We start from the raw sequence: 21922 nt of genomic DNA, 5'->3' as shown, positions 1-21922 counted from the left end.
TGAGTGTTAAACATTTCCAATTTTAATTACTCTTTGAAGTAGTAAGTTGCAGCTAACATGAAACAGGAAAAAACACTATAATTTATCTTCTTTAAAATTGATGTCTTTAAAGTGATGGAAGCACCTGAGGAATACGTTGTGGAAGAAAAGCTGCACGTTATTTCTAAGAGAGTGGAAGCTGAACCCGCCGAAGGTACACCGACTCTTAGACTAGTCTTGTCCCTGTGTTGGCTTGTCCCATCCTTTATGTTCTCTTGTAGCTAACTTATCGTCTATATTGCCAATGTCGATACATATAGTGTCTAATAAAAAGATTCCTTACATGTTTATTGAAAAGAAATCTGGACATTTCTACAAGTGTATTTTATAATTTTTTCAAGTACTTGAGAAGCATGAGAAGAAAGTTGTACTGAAACCGAAAATTCCTGCTAAAGTAGAGGAGCCTCCACCAGCTAAAGGTACAATTTCTTTCAAAGAAATGAGATCCACTTTGTCTTGATAGATATAATAATGCCTTTGGTTTGCATAAATGTCTAAGTTTTTTCAGCACATATATATGAACGTTGTTACTAGGTATAGTCATTAATGTTTGTGTACATGTGTGATCTTTTCAAAAAGTGACTTCTAAGCCCCAAAACTATATCACTCCTTATGTAATGCAAACTAATGTTCTTAAACCTAATCTTTCTAAAGTTCCCGAAGTACCTAAGAAACCTGTGCCAGAAAAGAAAGTTCCCGTTGCCGTTCCTAAAAAGGAAAAGGTGCCACCAGCTAAAGGTATATTGGATTTTACTTTATTCTTCAATAATGTCTGTCTTTTTTAAATCTTAAATTGATACATTCTTCAAGTTTTTATAACATGAACAAGAAAATAAGTGTGTCTACGTATAGTGTTTTTCATATTGTATGTTTGACTATGTTGCCTGATATCTTTTAAGTGCCAGAAGAGCCAAAGAAACCAGTTCTGGAAAAAAGGGTTCCTCCAAAAGTGGTTAAGGTAGAAGAACCTCCCCCAGCCAAAGGTAAACAAAATCTTCCAGCACAAAAACTGGAAACTTAAGTCTTGTTTTTCTTTCTCTCTGCTGCTGTCTTTTGGGTCACACCTTTTATATGTAGTTTATTAGTCTATGTTGGTGGCAATGGTGTCTTCAGGCGTGATGTTTATTTGTATGTACCTTGTAAATTCTTTTATTCTAAAATCACAGTACTTTCTGGCTAATGTATTTTTTTTAAATCCCACTTCAAGTAACATAACTCCCTAATCCTAAAATTATCTTTTAAGTGACTGAGAGGCACGTGAAAATTACCCAGGAAGAAAAAGTTCTTGTTGCTGTAACTGAAAAAGAAGAGCCCCCAAGAGCAAGAGGTACATCAGCCCTTCCACTGCACACAATATTGTACTTGTCTTATTCTCTTTACCAAATACACTGGTTACGGGTGTTGGTTCTTGTGGTCATTGTTAATAGTTGTGTTATGTTTGAAATAATGTAAATGTCAAGTCTTTTCTGTTTGGGTGACTACTATATGACTACCTTTTTATGGTTTGAATGAGGAAAACAATTTTTTAAAGTGAAATCTGTCTTTAAAGTGTCCAAAGAACCTAAGAGAGCTGTCCCAGAAGAAAAAGTTCCCAAACTCAAACCTAAAAGAGAAGAGGAACCACCAGCTAAAGGTATACTGACTCTTAAAAGAATCAAATAAGCTTCTAGATACTGAAACAAATCTAATGTAATTGGGATCATTAGAGAAAATAACTTAAATACATACTATAAAGTAATAAAAGTATGTTATTTCATGTCCCTTCAAAACTAAACATTTCTAATTACCAGAAAGTACTCTTTTTTTCTAAAAAAAGTAAAGCTTCCCAAACATATGTAAACAGCTTTTCTTAAAATGTATTTGTCTTCTAATATGTCTATTTGTCCATATACTAAACTCATCTGCCTAAATGCTTGTTTTATGTGGCAATCTTTGATGAAAATTTTAATTTTTTAAATCCTACATCTTCTACATTGTTCCATTAGAGCTTATGAAAATGTCTTAAAATGAAGGTGAAGAAACTACTCCTGTAACACAAGTTTCTGTCTAATGCTCACATACGTAGCTCGATAGTCATTGACTATGCCGTCTAGTTGTCTTTTTAAAGTCTCTTATAAATACTACTTGATCTTCCTAAAATTATTCAATATCTTTGAAGCATTAAGTAGCTTTAAAAAAGGTATTTATGTGTATATTAGACCATCTTTATTTCCAAGTCAATTGATTTTTCTTGTCATTTAAATGGAAAGTTTAAATAGGCACGGTGATGGTTGTCTTCGTCCTTGGATTGTTTGTACAAAATTTCTCTTAACACATATATTTTCAGAATCTTGCAATTCACTTTTAATAATGACTCTTTTAAAGTGACTGAATTTAGAATAAGAGCTGTAAAAGAAGAAAAAGTATCCATTGAAGTTCCAAAAAGAGAGCCTCATCCCGCTAAAGGGAAATCATGCCTTGATTTATTAATATGAAGCATCAAACCGTACAACTCTTTGCCTGCCCGTTCCCAATTTGACTCCTATACTTTATTGGCTTACTGTTGACGAAAGGCAGGGAATCTAACATTTGCAATCCCAATTACTAAATGTACATCCTATGATACCTTGACCAGCAAAGGATGGTCAGGGTCTCCCATAACCAGGACATGAGGCCATCACAAAGGAATAAAATCAGAGCACATTGTTACTATCATGTCTAACTGGGCTTCAAGTAAAATGTTGTCTGTTGTCAATATTATTTTATAAGTGACTATAACAGAAGAGAAAGAATGGTCTTATGCCCGAGAAGAAGAAGCCGTTTCAGAACAACGGGAAGAGGAATATGAGGAATATGAAGAATATGATTACAAAGAATTTGAGGAGTATGAGCCCACAGAAGAATATGACCAGTATGAAGAATATGAAGAACGCGAGTTTGAACATTATGAAGAGTATAAAGAGCATGAAGAATATATCACAGGTATGAGCAAAACTGCAAACGCAAAACCACATTAAATACATGCAAATTGCATTTCTAGAAAAGACAAAAATTTGGGTGCCCAAACAAATGTGGAAAGAACTTTGTTTCATTTTGCAAATTCAGAATTTTTTTTCTTGGATAAATTCTAGAAAAAAAAAAAAATCTCTATAAATCCTAAGGTTATTGTTAGACTTGGGTTCTGGGAATAATCTATTTCCCCCCTCATTTTTGCTCATACTCAAAATTGCAAATGCCCCCAAGTTTCTTTCTCAAAAAGGTTAGGAGTTTGCCTTCAAGCACCCATGATCATTCTAATACATGATCAACAATTTCTGAGCATTCCTTATTCTGAAATGTGCTATTATCGAGCATGATAGGCTATTAAGAAAATATATCACCTTCAGGATTCCCATCATTGAAACTTGACGACTGTTTCAAAAGTAAAGATAGACAAGAAGGATGACACACACAGTTGTGTTTTACCTACTGAAGCCCAAATTTGTTATATAAGCATATAGTTTTTTTGGTTCCAAAGAACTGATTTATTTTACTCAAAGAATAAATTTCTGTTGGAATTTTAAAATGAGTCAATATTATTTCACTTATTCAATTTCTGATGTTTCATAAGCCTAACTTTGGGAACATTCTATGTAGTTTTACAGATAGCATTATGAACCAATCTTACTAAGAGAGGAGATTTAGCCATGACTTTGTCTACTTGAAGTGAAATGAAAAATTTAATATGTAAGAGATACGTAAGAGAGAGTTACAATTACCTAATTAAAGTAAATAGCAGGGAAGAAGGGGCAAGATAAGCTTGTTTAGGTTTTTAGAGCTTGTTCTATTTGGACCTCTGATTCTTACCTCTATAGGCTAGACTGTAGACAAAAGAATTGATTCCACTTAAGAAATACTTTTGATTTATGTCTAAAGTCTAACATTAAATGCCTTGTATGTACTTTTAAAGAACCTGAGAAGCCTGTCCCTGTAAAGCCTGTACAAGAAGAACCAGTTCCCGCAAAACCAAAGGCCCCACCAGCTAAAGGTAGAGTGAGAAAAACATTGTCAGTTGTAAGAGACCTTTGTTTCCTACATGTCTGTCATGCTTTACATATATGTTGATGTGGCAGTGTACAAATCACGTGTGTGTTTGGGAATATTATGTCGTATATTGTATTTCTTAACTTTTTGTTCTTATTGGTCTTGAGAAATTGGGTTCAGGTTTTAAAATATCTTAATATTGTTATTTTAAAGTGCCAAAGAAAATTGTCCCTGAAGAAAAAGTACCAGTGCCCATTCCTAAGAAACTCAAACCTCCACCACCCAAAGGTACATGACGGAGTTATAACTACCAAAAACAACCTCGTTACTTATGTTCTGTGATTGTGTTTTACTCTCTTGTTTGATGTTCTCTGTTTTTACTGAGTAGATTGTTATCGTCCTGATTCTTACATGTCAGTTTTTTATGTGTATTGATTACACCATATTCATGGTGTTGGTTTTAATGGTCTTTAACAATTAATATCTTTAAAGTGACTGAAGAATCAAAGAAAGTTGTTGAGGAAAAAATACATATTTCAATTACCAAACGTGAAAAAGAACAGGTGACTGAACCAGCTGCTAAAGGTATAATAACTTCCTTCCTCGATTGTGGTCTTGTATGATGCCTCTTTTAAAATTAACATAGCTATGCTTGGTTTTATTTTGTTGTTTCATATTTTTAAGTTAATTGTTACTAAAATGTTGGATGTAAAAATCTGTAAATATAGGATAAGAATATAATGTTATCTTTAAAAGGAAAAATTATTTCAAAATACATCCACAGCCTCTTAGACAATGGCTGTTTACTGCCACATGGCTACCATACATATAAAATAGTATGTTTGAATTTAAAATCAGTGGCCATTTGGCATTTTCCTTATTTACCTAGATTGATGTAATGATACAACAGTGAATACTGTTTAATTTAGTGTCCAGTCATTTTTTTTTTCCTGCTTTATACTAAGTACGAAATAACTTCCCCGCTATTTTAGGAACTAATGTACCCAGAAGTAAATTTAAATTTGCAAGGAAGGATGTTTCCTATAAGCAGAGATACTTGAGCACTAACAATCCTTTCATACTGGGGCTCTGCTACTGCACACTTATGGAGTACTTCTATATGTTAATATTTATATTTCTGTGCAGCTCAGAATCCTTTCCATGGAAAATATAAAGTTTCTTGTAGATAAATAATTGCGTATCTATCACAGTAGAGGCAGCTCCAACATTATTCTATCTAGTTAAAGTAAAAGAAAGCAAGCACTGACTGGGTGGCTTGTTTCTGACAATAAAATTTCCTTAACATTTCAAGTGCCCATGAAGCCCAAGAGGGTTGTCACAGAAGCAAAAGTACCTGTCCCTAAAAAAGAAGTAACAGCACCTGTGAGAGGTACCTAATGCCACTCATTTTAATGTATTGTTTGTCTTCTTTGGTGTTAAAGTCATATTTAGTTCTATGTGTGAAATTCTTTTGTGGGAAAGGTAAAGCCTGTTCTTTCTTCTGTTATAAACTGGCTTCTTTTTCTAAAGTGTCTTAATTTTGCTGAGCAATGGGCAAATGTCCAACTTAATATCTTTAAAGTGCCAGAAGTGCCTAAAGAACTTGAACCGGAAGAGGTTGCCTTTGAAGAGGAAACCTTTGAAGAGGAAGTAGTAACCCACGTAGAGGAATATGTGGAAGAAGAAGAGGAGTACGTTCACGAAGAAGAGGAGATCATAACTGAGGAGGAAGTGGTGCCAGTGACACCAGTCAAAGGTAGATGATGTCTCCCGCAAAGGGATTTGCAGCAGCCTCTTTGGAGTTTGAGCGTCTGACTTGGTCAGATTCTGGGGTTATTGGCACCAGGGATGGCCAATTCTGCTTACTTTAGAAGCAGACATTTTTAAATGCTGAAGTATGATTTCTACAGGTGCTTTTCACATTTTTATATCTTTTCTGCAACATTCCCAACATTCTTAATATCTTTAAAGTGCCCGAGGTACCCAAGAAACCTGTTCCAGAAGAGAAGAAACCTGTTCCTGTTCCCAAAAAGAAGGAAGCCCCACCAGCAAAAGGTACACCACCACTCGTAGTGATGGGTCTAGAGGAGACTTAGTCTGCCTATAAATAATTAACTATCTTCTGAGTACAAAACCTTGTGCTGCTTGTGTGCTGCTGTTTTATGAAACGTGAATTGTGCTTTATGTGGATGTGTTGTTACCAGTACTTAAAACGTAACAATAAACAATATCTTTAAAGTGCCTGAGGTTCCTAAGAAGCCAGAGGAGAAAGTTCCTGTGCCTATTCCTAAAAAAGAGAAGGCTCCACCAGCTAAAGGTATATACTGTTATAATCCATCCGTAGGATAGTATAATCATTCACCCATGTAGTATAACTTGGTGAGGCATCGCAGTCCTTTCCCCACGACAATATTAACAGCCTTAGTGCCAAGACAAGAACCACTCAACTGGCCACAGGAGCAGTTTACCACACTTTACCTTTGAATGTTACCATCAAAGCATGCTTATGTTTAATGCTTGGCTCTTCCTCTTTAGTGGAAAATTCTTTCGTGTAAAATAAATTCTTTTGGCAGTATCAAAATTGACAAAACCATCATTTCCCAGGCATTGTGTGTTGTGTTTATCACCAGTCCATGTATTTTCTTTTTTTTTTCTTTTTTTTGGTGTTTTTTATTTTAATTTTCATATATTTTCTGACCTTTGTTTTGTGGCTTATAATATTTTCAATCTTAAATTGAAACTATTAAAATATCTATGATGCTTCAATTAAGGCCTTAAATTGCTGGCCTTAAATTCTTATTTATGGGTGAAAAATGTGACACTAACTCTATTTGATATCTTTAAAGTTCCTGAAGTGCCCAAGAAACCTGTGCCTGAGGAGAAAGTACCAGTCCCAGTTCCTAAAAAGGTGGAAGCTCCACCTGCTAAAGGTACATGAACTTTCAATGTTGCAAAAATTTTTTATTTCATATTTGCATATGAGTAAAAATGTAACTGGTTCAATTCTATGCTCTTCAAGGAGGCAACTCTTTAGGGAAAACAAAACATTTTACTTTAAAAATAAAATTCCTCTTGGAATTTCTTTGGCCTACTTTTATCACCTTATCCTAATCTTTTTGAAACTATGCTTGGAGTCAATATTTTTATGTTGTATAAAATTTTTCTCTAAATCATTTCTTTAAAGTTCCAGAGGTACCCAAGAAACCTGTGCCTGAGAAGAAGGTGCCAGTTCCCGCTCCTAAGAAAGTAGAGGCTCCACCTGCGAAAGGTACATCATTTCATCATTTTATAGTGCATGGGGAAAAAACCTCACATTTACGTACATTCACATACAAATTCCCCCATAATATTACATATTTTCTAAAAGCATCTGTCTGTTTATAAATATGTCAGATATTTTGTGATTCTTTTTCATATCTATTACTCTAAGACATTATATAAGAACACATTCTTAAAGACAAATAATATCTTTAAAGTGCCAGAGGTGCCCAAGAAGCTCATCCCAGAAGAAAAGAAACCAACACCTGTTCCAAAAAAAGTGGAAGCTCCACCACCCAAAGGTACATTAATCTCTAGCAGAAGCAGGGTAAAAAGGAAAACTAACTGGTGTTACACAGCCTCACTAACCATTATTAATGCTTAATATTTATGTTGATAATTGATGCTTTATGATCACAGAATATTTGCTTTTCATGCTTTCTCATTGTCTTGAATATTTTATATAAAAGTGATGTTTGTAACATTGAATAAATATCTTTAAAGTGCCAAAGAAACGTGAACCAGTTCCAGTTCCTATAGCTCTACTTCGGGAAGAGGAAGTTCCATTTGAGGAAGAAATTGCTCCTGAAGAGGAAGTTCCACCTGAGGAAGAAGAAGTTCTTCCTGAAGAAGAGGAAATTCTACCTGAGGAAGAGGAAGTTCCTCCTGAAGAAGAGGAAATTCTACCTGAGGAAGAGGAAGTTCCTCCTGAGGAGGAAGAATATGTACCTGAAGAAGTCCTTCCAGAAATTAAACCTGAGGTGCCAGTACCTGCACCAGGTATAGCAGCTCTTCCTGGAGACATCAAGGCCTCGTTTGCATTGAATTCTGCTTTTTCTTCTTTTTGTTCATCTCTACTTTTATCTGTGATGCTTTACTCTTTATTGTCTACCATCTAAATCTTAGAAAACGTTCCAGAAGTGTGTCTCTTATTATTGTGTGTCTGCCTTGTGTATCTGTCTATTGTAAATTATCTAAATGTCTTTTCAAATTCCATGCTATGAAATGTTATTTAGTTGTTCGTGGTTTTATTCTCATGTGTCTTTTTGTTATATATAACACCATATATGCGGATTTTAATGTCTTAAAATGAAATGTTTTTAAGTGCCTGAAGTACCAAAGAAACCCGTACCAGAGAAGAAAGTCCCTGTTCCTGCTCCCAAAAAAGTGGAACCTCCACCACCACCCAAAGGTACACCTTCCGAAAGTGAATACACATTTTTCACCCATAGCTTCACCAGATAAACTATGGTGAAACTGAATTTTAGGAAAAATTATATTTATAAAATGGACAATTGCATAGTTACATTTTTACTTCTAAAAATATTCAAGAACATTGATATCTGTTTCATTGGATGCAAAGCAGTATTCAAGAACAAAGATGAAAAGAAGTATTGTCCCAAAAATGCCACAAAAGTTCTGCCTGATTTCCTGTAATTTTATTAAATATCATAATTTGCTTGTGGCTATTTTGCAAAGCAAAATTATCTACAGAAAAAAATTACCTGAAAAATATAACGAATAAATATTCTTAAATTTGATTCTTCAACCATTTGTATTAAAGGCCTTTGTAACGTCAGGCTGAAAAGAAAAAAAGAAAGATGAATGTATTTAACAAAACACTGAGTAATAGTTTATGTCTTCTGATACATATATATAAATGGTAGCCCAACCGATTTTGATTTTAGCCTTGACTTTGTACTTTGTTGTGTTACTCTGAGCAAGTCCTTTAACCAATCTGAGCCTCAAGTTCCTCTCCTATGTTCAAAGTGGGTATACTAATATCACTCCTAGTGGGCTCAGACATTATTGTGAGGATAAAATAAAGGTGTAAGAGTAGTCTGTCATTGAACAAATAGTATCCAGATTTAACATATTAAATAAGCTCATAGTATAAGACAGAATGAATATATTTATGCCTTAAAAAGTTCAATAACATTTTCTGCAAAAGGTGATGGTATCACTACTTAAAATAAGCATAACTCTTCCATCAGGCTATATAGTCATATAATCAATGACAAGATAAAGCTGATCCTTTATTGGATCTCAAGGATTCAGAAATACTTTAAAGACAATGATTTCGTAAATCACTAGTGAAATTTAAATGGATGAAATGATAGCATCTGTCCTCTGATAATCAAATACGTTGCTGATCCCTTGTTCTACAAATCCTAATTACAAATCCTAATCACAAATCCTAATATTTGGGATCCCCACTTGCATTACAGACCTGTCCTGAGCAACTGTTGCATGTTGGTCTTTCTGTGTGGGGGAACTTCTTGGTTTCTCTCTTTTTTAATCCCTCAAAATAAGTTCTTGTCATAAAATGATGTCTTTAAAGTGCCTGAAGTTAAGAAGAAAGTGCCAGAGAAGAAAGTGGTCATTCCCAAGAAAGAGGAGGCTCCTCCGACCAAAGGTATTACTCTTCCTGAGACAATTAGACACTACCATTTCTTTCCTTCACCTGTAAAAGTCAAAAACATCCTGTTTCATTATGTTTTAATGCAACTTATATTATTGTTGTGTCTATTGTCTTTGTGTTTGTGAAACTGAAATTATAAAATAAAATAATATCTTTAAAGTGGTACTGAAGAAACCCGTGATACCCAAGAAACCAGAACCAGAAAAGAAGATGCCTCTTCCTGTTCTTAAACCAGTGGCTCCTCCTGCCAAAGGTACATCATCCCAAACAGGGATGTGGTTGCTGCACTGATGTTGAACTATGGTGCTGTCCACACAGGACGTTCAACATAAATGTGTGCATCAAGTGGTCTGTCATTCACATTCGTCATAGTGACTCTGTTAAACTCATGGTTGTGTTATGTGAATTTTTCTACTTTGTATTGACATATTTTATGTTGTTTCTCTATGTATGGTTGTTTCTAAAACATAAAAATACTAAATGTATTTTTATGTATCTTTAAGAGCCAGAAGTAACTAAGAAACTAGTCCCTGAACTATCCACTTCTTGTGTTAAAAAAAAAAAAAATAGAAGCTCCAGCAGTAAAAGATGAAATGGCTCTTTAGTGGACCCTTAATCTTAAACCAAAAATCTCTTTATTCTTCTCTCATTAACTAGTCGTGTGATATGTCAATGTTCTGTCTTGTGAATGTGATATTTACTCTTCTGTGTTGAGAATGGGAAACTTGGTCTTTATGTATTCTTATTTGGTTCTTGCATTTTAAGTGCCTAAAACAATCAATATCTCTTAAGTTCCTGAGGTACCTAAGAAAGTGGAAAAAAGACGAATCATTCTCCCTAAAGAAGAGGAAATTCCACCAGCTGAAGGTAGATAGATGACTTTCTAAGAAAAATAGCATTTTAGAGTCTTATCATTGTCTAGTATTTGAAGGAGGTAATTGTACATGTCACCCCAGTAAATAAGCATATTCAGACTCTAAAAGAAATTACTATTTACCTAATAGAAATTGGGCAGGCAAGCTAATACTATTTAAATCTCCTTGTTGCATGTTCAGCCTGTTTGTTTGTTATTTGTTTTATTTTAATGAGAATTTTTAAAGGGAAACTATATTTTCTCTGGGAGATTTTCCATCAAATGACTTGGTTGGCAATTATAAAATAAGTTTCTCCAAGAGAAATTCTAGTTAAGCCTGAGTAACTAGTGCAGAAAATCTAACTTCTACCTCTAAGTGGCTGTTGGACTTCAAATAAGCCCACCTCCATTTTAAAAAATAATAATAATTTTATCTTAACTCTCTGGAGTTCTTTCCAGATCTAAAATACTGGGAAGGGCCTAACGTGTTTTGAAGACCCAATAGGTTTTTTGTTTTTTTTTTAAGAAGTAGTTTCCATAAGCATTTGGAAGGCTGAGTAGTTTTCAGATATATCATTTTAGTCTAATATTCAAAAAAATTATAAAAATAATGTACATGATAATCTTTTTAAAGTGCTTGAGGAGCCTGAAGAGCCTATTCCAGAAGAAGAGTTTCCAGAGGAAGAGGTTCCAGAAGAGGTTCCAGAAGAAGAGGTTCCAGAAGAAGAGGTTCCAGAAGAACCACCTAGTGTAGAGGAGGTCGAGGAAGTGGCGCCACCTAGAGGTACAGCCGCTTTTACTAGTTAGACATTTAAAACACTTGACGTTCCAAATCTTTCTCAGAATTGTTTATATCTAGCATTCACCAATATACTTTTCTGACATCACATCAATGATAAATTGACTATTAATTATTCCTGTCACGTGAAATTATGTGTCCCTTTTTTCCCTTTTTTCTGCAGCACTTGCAGTGCAACTAAGAATGAGAGATTACTTTTCTGTCATTGGCAATTTGATATTTTCTGGCCAGGCCCTAGTATAATACGTCCTCCTAGATTTCAATCACGAATTTTCTTTTCAATATTAATGTGGGGGGGAATCTGTTTCTGTGGCGAAAGTGTTCACTTTTTAGAATAAGTGTTAACTTATTCCTGAAAACTATGACATTTATTTGCATAATTGATAGGGTGTTTGCTTATAAAATTTCTAAGTAACATCCTTCACACTTCTAGAGTCAAATATATACTCCAAATATATCATTATCATTTAGATTGCTAATATCTTTTTAGAATAAATCAATGTTTCGTGTTGTTTATTTATTGATATATGGGTGTTATTGTTCTGTTCATTGCATGTCATTTTCAAAATGTCCATCAAATATCTTTTAAGTGCCTGAAGTGGTTAAGAAAGCAGTACCTGAAGTGCCTACTCCTGTTCCTAAAAAAGTGGAGGCACCACCAGCTAAAGGTATAGCAAGTCCCGATTAATACCTTTAAGTTCACATTCATTTTCTTTCTAAAAAGCAAATGTGTCTTCTATCACTGCTTTCTTATAGTCAATTAATGGCAAACTGATTAAGGACTAATAAAAATATAACTCATTCCATTTCTTTAATCTTTTCTATAATGTTAATGGATGATTATGTGTGTATGTGTTTGTGTGTGAATTATTCTAGAAGCTTCTTTATATAGTTGAAAATTTTAATGTGATAGTACATCTCTCTATATATATGCGTAACAACGGATCCCTCTTCCACCCCATTCTATTTCTAGATTTTATTCCATTACCTAAGTAGAGTTTTCTTATGTATTGTAATTATTTTTACTATATTTATTATTTCATAGAAAAAAATCTGGTTTAATGCTTGGATAATAACTATTTTAAAGAGCTTCATGTCCCTTTCGTAAGCTTTAGCCTAAGCATTCAAGGTTATTCCAAAATGTCTACTTTTCATTGCTTCCTAATTCAGTGAATGCTCCAGATAGTGTTCGTAAGCAATTAGATTATGCCGTCCCTGTTACAGTAAACTCTTCAGCAAATACAATAGTGCCCAACAGAACATGAGGCCTATGTCAGAGCTTAAGTACTCTATAATGGTAATCACTTCAAAAAAAGCCTTCATCAAATTAAAAATAGTAGAAGTAGGCCCAATATTGGTAACCCCTGTTATTCAAAAAAAAAATAGAATAGCACAGGTTCTTTGTGGACGTGTCTTATTAGGGTATGTTAGCACAAATGAATGATTTAGGAAAGTATCTTTATTGCCTCTAAAATTGTTGTCCAATAGTACAGAGTGATTTCTTAGGCATTTTGATAATTGTAATGTTGATATTGTTTCTGATGTTTTTATTTCATGTTTATTATTGAGCACTGTCAGCTAACTAAAATGCCTAATATCTTTAAAGTGCCAAAGAAGGTTCCTGAGGAGAAAGTACCTGTTCCTGTTGAGAAAAAAGAGGCACCCCCAGCCAAAGGTACATCTTCTCTTTTAAACCTGAACTTCCTCTTTTATCTTTCTTCATTAAAACTTCTATGTTTTGTTGTCTTGATTGTTTTTGATGTTTTTTGTCTATGAAAGCTTGCTCTTGACTGTCCTAAATATTAAAACTGTATCTTTAAAGTTCCTGAAGTACAAAAGAAAGTCCCAGAAAAGAAAGTCCCAGAAAAGAAAATCCCAGAAAAGAAAGTCCCTGTGCCTAAAAAAGAAGCTGTTCCCCCAGCTAAAGGTATTTTGGGAAATATCTTGGATTTTCGTATGTTGTTGCATGCAAGCCTCTTTTCAGGTTTTTTAAAAATATATTTTGAATTTACATCTTTGTTTCTTCTGTGTTTTAAAAAAATAAAACTCTTAAAATAGATGCTCTTTCAGGGAGAACTGTCGTTGAAGAAAAAGTATCAGTTGCCTTCCGCAAAGAGGAAATAGTAAAAGAAAGACTAGAATTAGAAGTAGTAGAAGCAAAAGTGGAAGAAGCTCTTGAAGAAGAAGAATTCCATGAAGTTGAAGAATATTTCGAAGAAGAAGAGTTCCATGAAGTAGAAGAATTCATCAAAGTAGAAGAACCTAGGTTTGAAGAAGAACACAAAGTTGAAAAAGTCCATAGGGTAATAGAAGTTTTAGAGGCTGAAGAAGTGGAAGTATATGAAAAACCCAAAGCTCCACCTAAAGGTATAGGGAATTTTACAGATATTACAAATTCTTATGTCTTGCTTTAACTTTCCTTTGAAAGTGTATTTTGTGTTCAGTTTGGAACATTAGAAACCCCATGAAATAAGCATGAGTTTAAACTATTTTATACAAAGATTAATATTGAGCAGAGATTAACCACACAGAGTATAATTTTAGTAGACAAGACAGTAAATTTGATATCTACTTATCTAAGGTCACTGTATGAATTTAGAAATTCTTTTTAAAATCCGATTAAGAATGTTACATGATTGTTGCAGGTACCAAAATAACTGGCCAGTGTCATCAGTTAAGTGAAAAAAGAAACTCCTCAGTTCACTGAGGAATTTACAAGTTCAGGCAAAATAACCACTGCTTTGTTAACATTTCAGTTAACTGTTCACAAACTGATAGTTACTTATTAGAAGTTTTTGTCATTTTTATGATACTTTCATTAGAGAAATAACATTAAGGAAGTTGACGTGTTGGTAATGGTACCTGCATTCTAGTACATTCTGAGGATAAACCATAGCACAAATGAGTTCTCTTAAATACCCAAATTAATATGTGTGTGATATGAAGGAATATATGTGTTTACATAGTAAATCTACAATATAGATGATATTTAGCAAAATCAAATCTCTTTTGGAAGCAGGGGTATTCTAAATTCAAAACATATAAATAGATAAAGCATTTCGTGAGCCCTCATTGTACTAACTTTAGTAGTAATGCTCCAAATACTTCGAGAGTTTATTCTAAACCAAAATGCTAATATCTTTGAAGGGCCTGAGATATCTGAGAAAATCATCCCTCCAAAAAAGCCACCCACTAAAGTTGTTCCCCGAAAAGAGCCACCAGCTAAAGGTATCTTATTGGTGAAAAATTACTTCCCTAACTTTACATACAGTAGCACTTTGGTTTCTTTGCAAGTACAAGTTTTGCATTCCTCTTGATGTTTTTCTTCTGTGTTTTGTGTTGTCAGAATTTCTAAAACAAACTAATATCTTTAAAAGTGTCTGAGGCTCCAAAGGAAATTCTACCCCAAAAAGAAGTCAGTATTGTTATACCTAAAACAACCAAAGCAGATATCCCTTTTAACCAAATAGTGAACCCAGGTTTCCTTCTTTGGTGCTATTTGACTATATCTTCACTAACATGCTTGTTGATAAACTTATGTTTTTCTGTTTATTATTAATTATGTTAATCTAGTAAATATAAATATATAGTGAATATGTGTTTCATGTCCCTGCTTTGTTCATTTTTGTAAACCTCTTGAATTTCACAATAGAAATAAAAAATAGCATCTAATAAATAATATAAACTTACATCTTTAAAGTCTCTGAAGCATGTAAGGAAGTTATCACTGAAGAGAAAGTACCAACTATTCTGCTTAGAGATAGCACCAGCTAAAGGTGTATTGTTCATTTTTCTTGTCAAGTTCTACTATTCTAACAAGGGAAATTCCCCTGGATTTTTGTCGTCATATTTGTTTTAAAATTCAACTCATTTTAAATACTGTAACTTATTTTATAAAGTGATGTCTTTTATATCGTGGCTATGTTCTGTTCTGTGTTTATACATCTCTTATGCTCTGCTTGTTAAAATTCTTTAACAATTCTTATTAAAAATGCTTAAAAGAATATTTAAAAGTAAAAGAAATTTTTGCTACTATCTTTAAAGTTCCTGAGGTGCCCAAGAAAATTGTGGTAGAAGAAAAAGTACATGTTCCTGAAGAACCTGAAGTTCCACCAGCTAAAGGTACCTGCCTTTGCAATTCACCACCAAAATAAAATCCCTCTTAATTCACTTAGGACAGAGAAGAGGGAGACTATTCTCCCTTTAGTGTCACAAGATGGCTATGAATGACATAAACTTCAATTAATGTTCTATAACATAATCTTCCCTTTTGTGGTGACCCTCTGGGAACAAAGACATAAGCGTAAAAGTTGTTGTTTTATTGATACCTCTTATTCAGTAATTAAACAATATTAACCTCTTAACTTCTCTTTCAAAAATATTTTGGAAGCTTTTGTGAAGTAATTCCAAAAACAAATAAACATGTTCTAAAATGACAATAGAAAATAATACTATCTCCAAAGAGCAAAGTGTTTCTAATAAATCAAGAACTCATTGACAAGGCAATCTAGAGAAATGTATTGACTATGCATTTGACTTATAGGTGACGTATAATTTGGGAACTTCTTACATTCTCCTTGTTAGATGTCTCTTTTTTGTCTTGATATCTTATACTCAATTATGACGTTCTTAAAAATAAGACAAATAAATATCTTTAAAGCGCCCGAAGTACCCAAGAAAATTGTTCCAGAAGAAAAAGTTCGGGAAGCTGTTCCTAAAAAGCCTGAAGTTCCACCAGCTAAAGGTATACAATGACACTAATCACAACAAGAAATAACTCTCTGTTTAGTTTTTCATGATTTAAAGTGAATGTGTGTGATGTTAAATCCCTGTATTTTGTATCTTATATTTGTTTATAACAATTAATATACTAATATCTTTAAAGTTCCCGAGGTGCCTAAGAAACGTATTGAAGAAGAAAAATCACCTATTGTTCTTTCTGAAGACACAGAGATATACAGTGAGTGTAGAAAAATTGGTGGTTCTTTTTGGTTTCATTTGTGTCCTTAAATTCACTGTGTTTGTCTTCACAACTTTAAATAAAAAGTAAATATAATATACTAATCTCTTGTAAAAGCCTAATAAGCCAAAAATATTTGGCTCAGATTAAATAGTTTTAATGGCTACTAGCCTCAGACAAGGTGTATTTCCTCACCAATTTAAAAAAGAAATAGCATACTTATAACATTGTCTGATTTTAGAAAAGTCATTTGTCCTGTGGAATTTTCCTAATCTGTTCTGTGTACAAGCATATTTCGCTTTGAAGCAATTTATTTTCTCAGACCGTGCAGTAACTTACTTTAGCTCCATAATATTTTAATTGGATTTTGTAAAAAATCGAAATACTCGCCATTATTTCTTTGCTCTTCACAACTATAATTGGAAACATTTTGGCAATGCTACTCAAAGAACCACAGGTTTATCAGGCCACTAGAATCTCAAAAGAATTATCAAGGCTTTTTTGTTTGTTTGTTTTGTTTTGTTTTCATATAAAATGAGGATTAAGTTATTTGAATAGTAAAATATTCTGAGTAGAATATTATTCAATAATCTGCATAGTAAAAATGCCAGTAGTTAGGATATTCTTCCATTTTTTTAAAATCTAAAAACTCCTTGTTAGAGCTCAATTTTTTTCTCTTTTTTTTTTTATTTAGTCACCCTCTTATACTAGGTTAGAATAAAGTGTATGATCACTCACTCTCTCCTTTGAATACCCTCTCCATACTTAAGTTTGGTTGTTGTTATCAGCCAGTCTTCCTTTCTAAATACTAGAGAAATCCTTTATTGTCTTCATCTACCTTATTTTCCAAATATTTAATCATTTTTATTTTTCTTTTCTGCTTCCAACCCCTAAATGGTTTTCAAATTCATATTAAACTGTGAAGCCATAACTTAGATGTGATTTGAAAATACAGATAACTAGGCTCCTAGAAAAGGAAAAGACTTAGCATGAATTACCAGCAAATCAAATATAGGAGGCTAATTCTCGATTTGCAATTCAATGTCTACCCTGTTCTTTATGCACAAATCCATTAAAAATAAGACCAATAGGACAATTTTACCAATAACTTTCTGCAAGCAAAATGAAGAATTGTATAGTCCTTGACTGGTGAGTTTTTCAATTTTATTATATGATCATAAAGAAATGCTGAGAATCCTGTATCGTAAAACTGGGAATGAGGCTTATTGCTAGGCAATGCATTCCTGTCACTAATTTGCATCTATGTGCTACTGTTAATTTAGGTGATGAATGTGTATTATGTGTTATGTTTTTCTTAATGCTATATTTTACCCATGGTGAAACACACCCCTAATAGTATAAATACTAATATCTTTAGTTTATGAAGCATCTGAAGAATCAGTCCTGGAAGAAAAAGTAATTGTGACTCATCCTCCAAAGACAAAAACCAGACTAGCAAAAGGTATATAACACCAATGATCCAGTCTGAAGAGAGTTTATTTTTTGGCTCATTTTAAAAGCTCTGTATTTTTCTTCACCATTTATAAATATAACAATACTCATATCTTTTAAGTGCCTGTGCCACCCAAGAAAGTTGCTCAGGAGGACAAAATATATGTGACTATTCCTGAAAAGAGAGAAACACCACCAATTAAAGGTATATTTCAAATACATCAAACTCAGATGAATATCTTTGACTAAAAATTGCATGTTATATAATTTACTCTTTTTACAACTTCTAAGTGTAAACCTACTAATATCTTTAAAGAGCCTGATTTAATTGAAGAAGTTTTACCAGAGGTGGAGATACCTGAGGCTGTTCCTGAAATTCCAGAATATCCTCCAACTAAAGGTATAATTCTCTAGTTATGAAAATCTAAAGAAGAAAATCTATTATCTTCAGTCTGCAAAATGTTTAGTGTTTAATGTACATTCTCACAACCTCTAATGCTAAAATACTAATATCTTTAAAGTATCTGACATGCTCACGACAAGGAACAATGTACAACTTGCCCCTAAGAAGTCAAGTCTCACTCATATAATGTAGAAAGATAAACTAGTAGAACAAAAATAAAATTTCTAACTTAAAGCTACAGTATGTATTAATATACCTAACTTTCTTACTATGACTCTATACTTTTTTCAATTAAAAAATATATATACTATGCATACACAAAGAGTGCAATGTGCACCACCCGAAGGGTGGACATATTTGAAACTCGGACTTAGTGCGGAAAGGAGGGGCAAGGGCAACATACGTAACCTAAACATCTGTATCCCCATATATGCTGAAATAAAAATATATATATATTTATACACTAATATCTTTAAAGAGTTTGAAGTCTTCAAAGAAGTGGTTCCAAAGGGACAAATTCCTGTTGCTAAAAGAAGAAAACCACCACCACCAGCAGGTACAAGTCAGAAGAAAGTCAGCTCTTTTATCTCATGTTTGTAGTTGTGGTTAGCACTATAAAAATACTAATATCTTTAAAGCCCCAGTGGCTACCAAGGCAATCATTTGAGAGAGGTAGATCCTACAAAGCAGAAGCTTGGCCAGATATATACATGTCCCAGTGAGTCATTCAAGAGAAAACAGAAAGAAAAAAATGTTAAACTTATATACATGAAAGATGGTTGAGCTGTACAGTTTATCTATGAAGACTCCACAGGAAATATGTATACATACTAAGACCAAATGTGACCAGATGGATTCTTCAATAGAAAATAGCTATTATTGTTTCCTTTTCAAAGAAAAAGAAAAATCAGACTAGCTAGAAAAATATCTACATGAGACCATTTATGAAATGTATAACCCTAGAATTATATTGAATTGGCTTAACACATTCCCTTTAAAGCAGGAATCAGTGCCACCAAATGAGAGGGGTGAACTATCAATCAGTATTTCAACCCTTCCATGGGATTGGAATTCCAGGATATGATAGATCAACCTGTTGAAATTATTTTTCTATTAAAATAAACTAACTGCTAAAGTACAAGCATTTGAAACAACTGATTTCCCATAAGACTTAAGTATCATAGAAATATTTTTAGAAAACCACGACTTAAAGAAAGCAAAATATTTTATTCAATGTGAAGTTGATCTATCTGTAATATGATCTCTACCACATTAGACCACCGGAGAGCCTACTAAAGCCAAGGCAAAAATAATTCCAGTTAAAGCTGGACTAGTCTGAATACTCATTTGCTCCTCTCATAGTCTTATATTTCAAGCATCGTACATTTTTCAATTTTTAGTATTTTTACATAAATGAGAAAGTTTTAAAACTTCCAGAATAATAATTTCATCATAATGTCCATGATATCCTATAATTTAAAGAATATCCAAATACTTTGGCATATTTTTTTCAGTCTGGAATATTTAGGTTGCTCTCCTTTCTCCTAACCTTGAAAAACACTCACCTTTTTGACATGCCTAAGGTGAGGGTGCGAAAAGAAGATAAGAAAGTGGCTGTAATTTGTTCTATTCAAACTAATAGCTAAAGGTATACCGTTAAATGTAATCAATTTTTCTATTTGCCACGATCTAATTTTCTATACACCTACTATTCCAAGAAATAAAATTACTAATCTTGATGGTGCCTGAGGTGACCAGGAAAACAGCTACTGATAACCAACTATTCACACTGCTACCAAAGAATCAGATTCAGGGGGCAAGGGAGTGGAGAGGTCTCCCAGTTATGACTGAAACTCTTTACTGCTCTTCCTAACTCCAAAGTACAATGTATTCGTGTCTTTAAAGTGCCTGAATCGCCTCAAGAAGTTGTCCCTGTAAAGGAAACAACCATGGCTGTTCCCCCTGAGATCGAAACACCTCCCAGTAAAGGTATCATTCATCCTGTCCTTCCTTCATTCATTCATTTACAAACATTTAATAAGTGCTTATTATGAACAAGGTGCTAGGGACCTGGAGAATAATAAACAAAGACAAATTAGATTTAATTTTTCTCCTCAAGATCTTAAACCTCATCAAATTCTTAATGGAAGCAACTTCGTAGCCAGTAGAATCACTTTGGCTCAGTTCATGTGATTAATGCCTCCACAGATCCTTTTAACTTCTAACTATAATACAATATTAATATCTTCAAAGTACCAGAAGCTATGAAAGAAGTTGCTTCTGAAATGAAGGTATTTGAGGATGTTCCTAATAAGCCAGAAATTCCACCTATGAAAAGTACATACCACCTCTGAACAGATGCAGAAGAAATTTAAAACTATGTATTTTCTAATGTTCTTTGTAACTTCTAAATACAAACTCACTAATATCTTTAAAGTGTCTGAAGTTCCAGAAGAAGTTTTCTCTAAAAACAAAATATTCGTGGCCCTGCCAAAACAGAAAACCCCCCTACGAAAAATATTCATTCAACAAATACTTGTTGAATAAGGAGGGAATAGAATGTCACATGAGCTCTGCTAGGTGCTGGATGAGGGTGAACACGTCTTTGCAATGATCCCATTAACTCCTGTAGACTTAGTCGATTGGTGGAGCAAAGGGAGGATAGAGGGGAAGAGAAGTTTGCTACATTTGCTAACTTATTGAAGTTACTATTTTCATTAATCATCTTAACTCTTAAATGTGAAATACTAATATCTTTCAAGTGCCTGAAACTCCTCAAGAAGTTCTTCCTGCAAAGAGAGTTCCTTCCAAAAAAAGAGAACCTCCGTCAGTTAAAGGTACAAGTCACCGTGCCCTCAGGCTCAAGAACTAGCTCCTGTAGTTTTGAAAATATTTTGCTCTTCCTAGTGATCATAACACTAAACATAAAAATACTAATTTCTTAAAGTGCCTGAAGCTCCTCAAGAAATTGCCCCTGAAAAGAAAACGCTTGTGGTTCCTCACAAAAAGCCTGAAGTCCCTCCTGATGAAGGTATATCTTCCTGGAAGCTTAGAGGGTGGGAAAATGTCTTTTCCTGTGTAAATGTGTCTTCTGTTTGTACTGATTCTTATAACTCCTAAATGAAAAAATATTAATATCTTTAAAGTGCCAGTGCTCTCAAAGAAGTTGTCCCTGAAAAGAAAGTGCGTCCTCCCCAAATGCCTGATGATGTGCCTGTCAAAGACACATTCTCAACTGTCCCTTTAGGGTGGGGTAGGGAGGTGGGGAGATAGAAAGGACCACCTTTCTAGCCTTGACAACTCTTTTGATGTGTAAATGTGACTCTTGTCTGTGTTGACTCTTGTGACTCAAATGTAAACTTACTAATATCTTCAAACTGCCAGAAGCTCCAGAAGAAGTGACCACCAAAAAGGAAGTACCAGAAGCTCTTCTCTGGAAGCCTAAAGCACTGCGTATCATAGGAACTTATTACTACCAATCTCAGGCTCAGGGGGAAAAAAAATAGCTCTTTTGTTCTTTGAAAGTGTTTCAGTGTATCTAGTCTTCTTTGTATTTTCTAAGTGTAACAGTACTAATATCTTTTAAGTGCCAGAGGCTCCCAAAGAAGTTACCCCTGAAAAGAAAATTCTGGTGGCTCCTCCTAAAAAGCCTGAAGTCCCACCTGTTAGAGGTATTTGTCACTGACTTTAGGCTTCAGAAGATCTGACTCTTCTGCTCTCGAATATATTTTGGT

At 33.8% G+C, this 21922-nt stretch overlaps 1 protein-coding gene across 1 annotated transcript in view; it reads left to right on the top strand.

Annotated features, from left to right (window-relative positions):
• The window catches only part of TTN (titin), a 274373-nt gene that overhangs the window by 119324 nt on the left and 133127 nt on the right, over positions 1 to 21922 (top strand). Inside the window, exons 126-155 of the mRNA XM_012650762.1 lie at positions 113 to 193; positions 381 to 458; positions 694 to 777; positions 939 to 1022; positions 1283 to 1366; positions 1589 to 1672; positions 2404 to 2484; positions 2785 to 3000; positions 3968 to 4045; positions 4255 to 4329; positions 4534 to 4626; positions 5354 to 5431; positions 5624 to 5797; positions 6013 to 6096; positions 6281 to 6358; positions 6888 to 6971; positions 7226 to 7309; positions 7518 to 7601; positions 7804 to 8079; positions 9641 to 9715; positions 10514 to 10581; positions 11256 to 11358; positions 11964 to 12041; positions 12980 to 13048; positions 13217 to 13300; positions 13444 to 13740; positions 14521 to 14601; positions 15418 to 15495; positions 21136 to 21219; positions 21776 to 21859. Coding sequence (XP_012506216.1) covers positions 113 to 193; positions 381 to 458; positions 694 to 777; positions 939 to 1022; positions 1283 to 1366; positions 1589 to 1672; positions 2404 to 2484; positions 2785 to 3000; positions 3968 to 4045; positions 4255 to 4329; positions 4534 to 4626; positions 5354 to 5431; positions 5624 to 5797; positions 6013 to 6096; positions 6281 to 6358; positions 6888 to 6971; positions 7226 to 7309; positions 7518 to 7601; positions 7804 to 8079; positions 9641 to 9715; positions 10514 to 10581; positions 11256 to 11358; positions 11964 to 12041; positions 12980 to 13048; positions 13217 to 13300; positions 13444 to 13740; positions 14521 to 14601; positions 15418 to 15495; positions 21136 to 21219; positions 21776 to 21859 — 3081 coding nt within the window. The remainder of the gene's footprint in view (positions 1 to 112; positions 194 to 380; positions 459 to 693; positions 778 to 938; positions 1023 to 1282; positions 1367 to 1588; positions 1673 to 2403; positions 2485 to 2784; positions 3001 to 3967; positions 4046 to 4254; positions 4330 to 4533; positions 4627 to 5353; positions 5432 to 5623; positions 5798 to 6012; positions 6097 to 6280; positions 6359 to 6887; positions 6972 to 7225; positions 7310 to 7517; positions 7602 to 7803; positions 8080 to 9640; positions 9716 to 10513; positions 10582 to 11255; positions 11359 to 11963; positions 12042 to 12979; positions 13049 to 13216; positions 13301 to 13443; positions 13741 to 14520; positions 14602 to 15417; positions 15496 to 21135; positions 21220 to 21775; positions 21860 to 21922) is intronic.

This window comes from Propithecus coquereli, unplaced genomic scaffold, assembly GCF_000956105.1.
Source record: "Propithecus coquereli isolate 6110/MARCELLA unplaced genomic scaffold, Pcoq_1.0 Scaffold34, whole genome shotgun sequence".
NCBI lineage: Eukaryota > Metazoa > Chordata > Mammalia > Primates > Indriidae > Propithecus > Propithecus coquereli.
The sequence above is the reverse complement of the archived record's forward strand: the minus strand, read 5'-3'. Positions and strand labels throughout refer to the sequence as shown.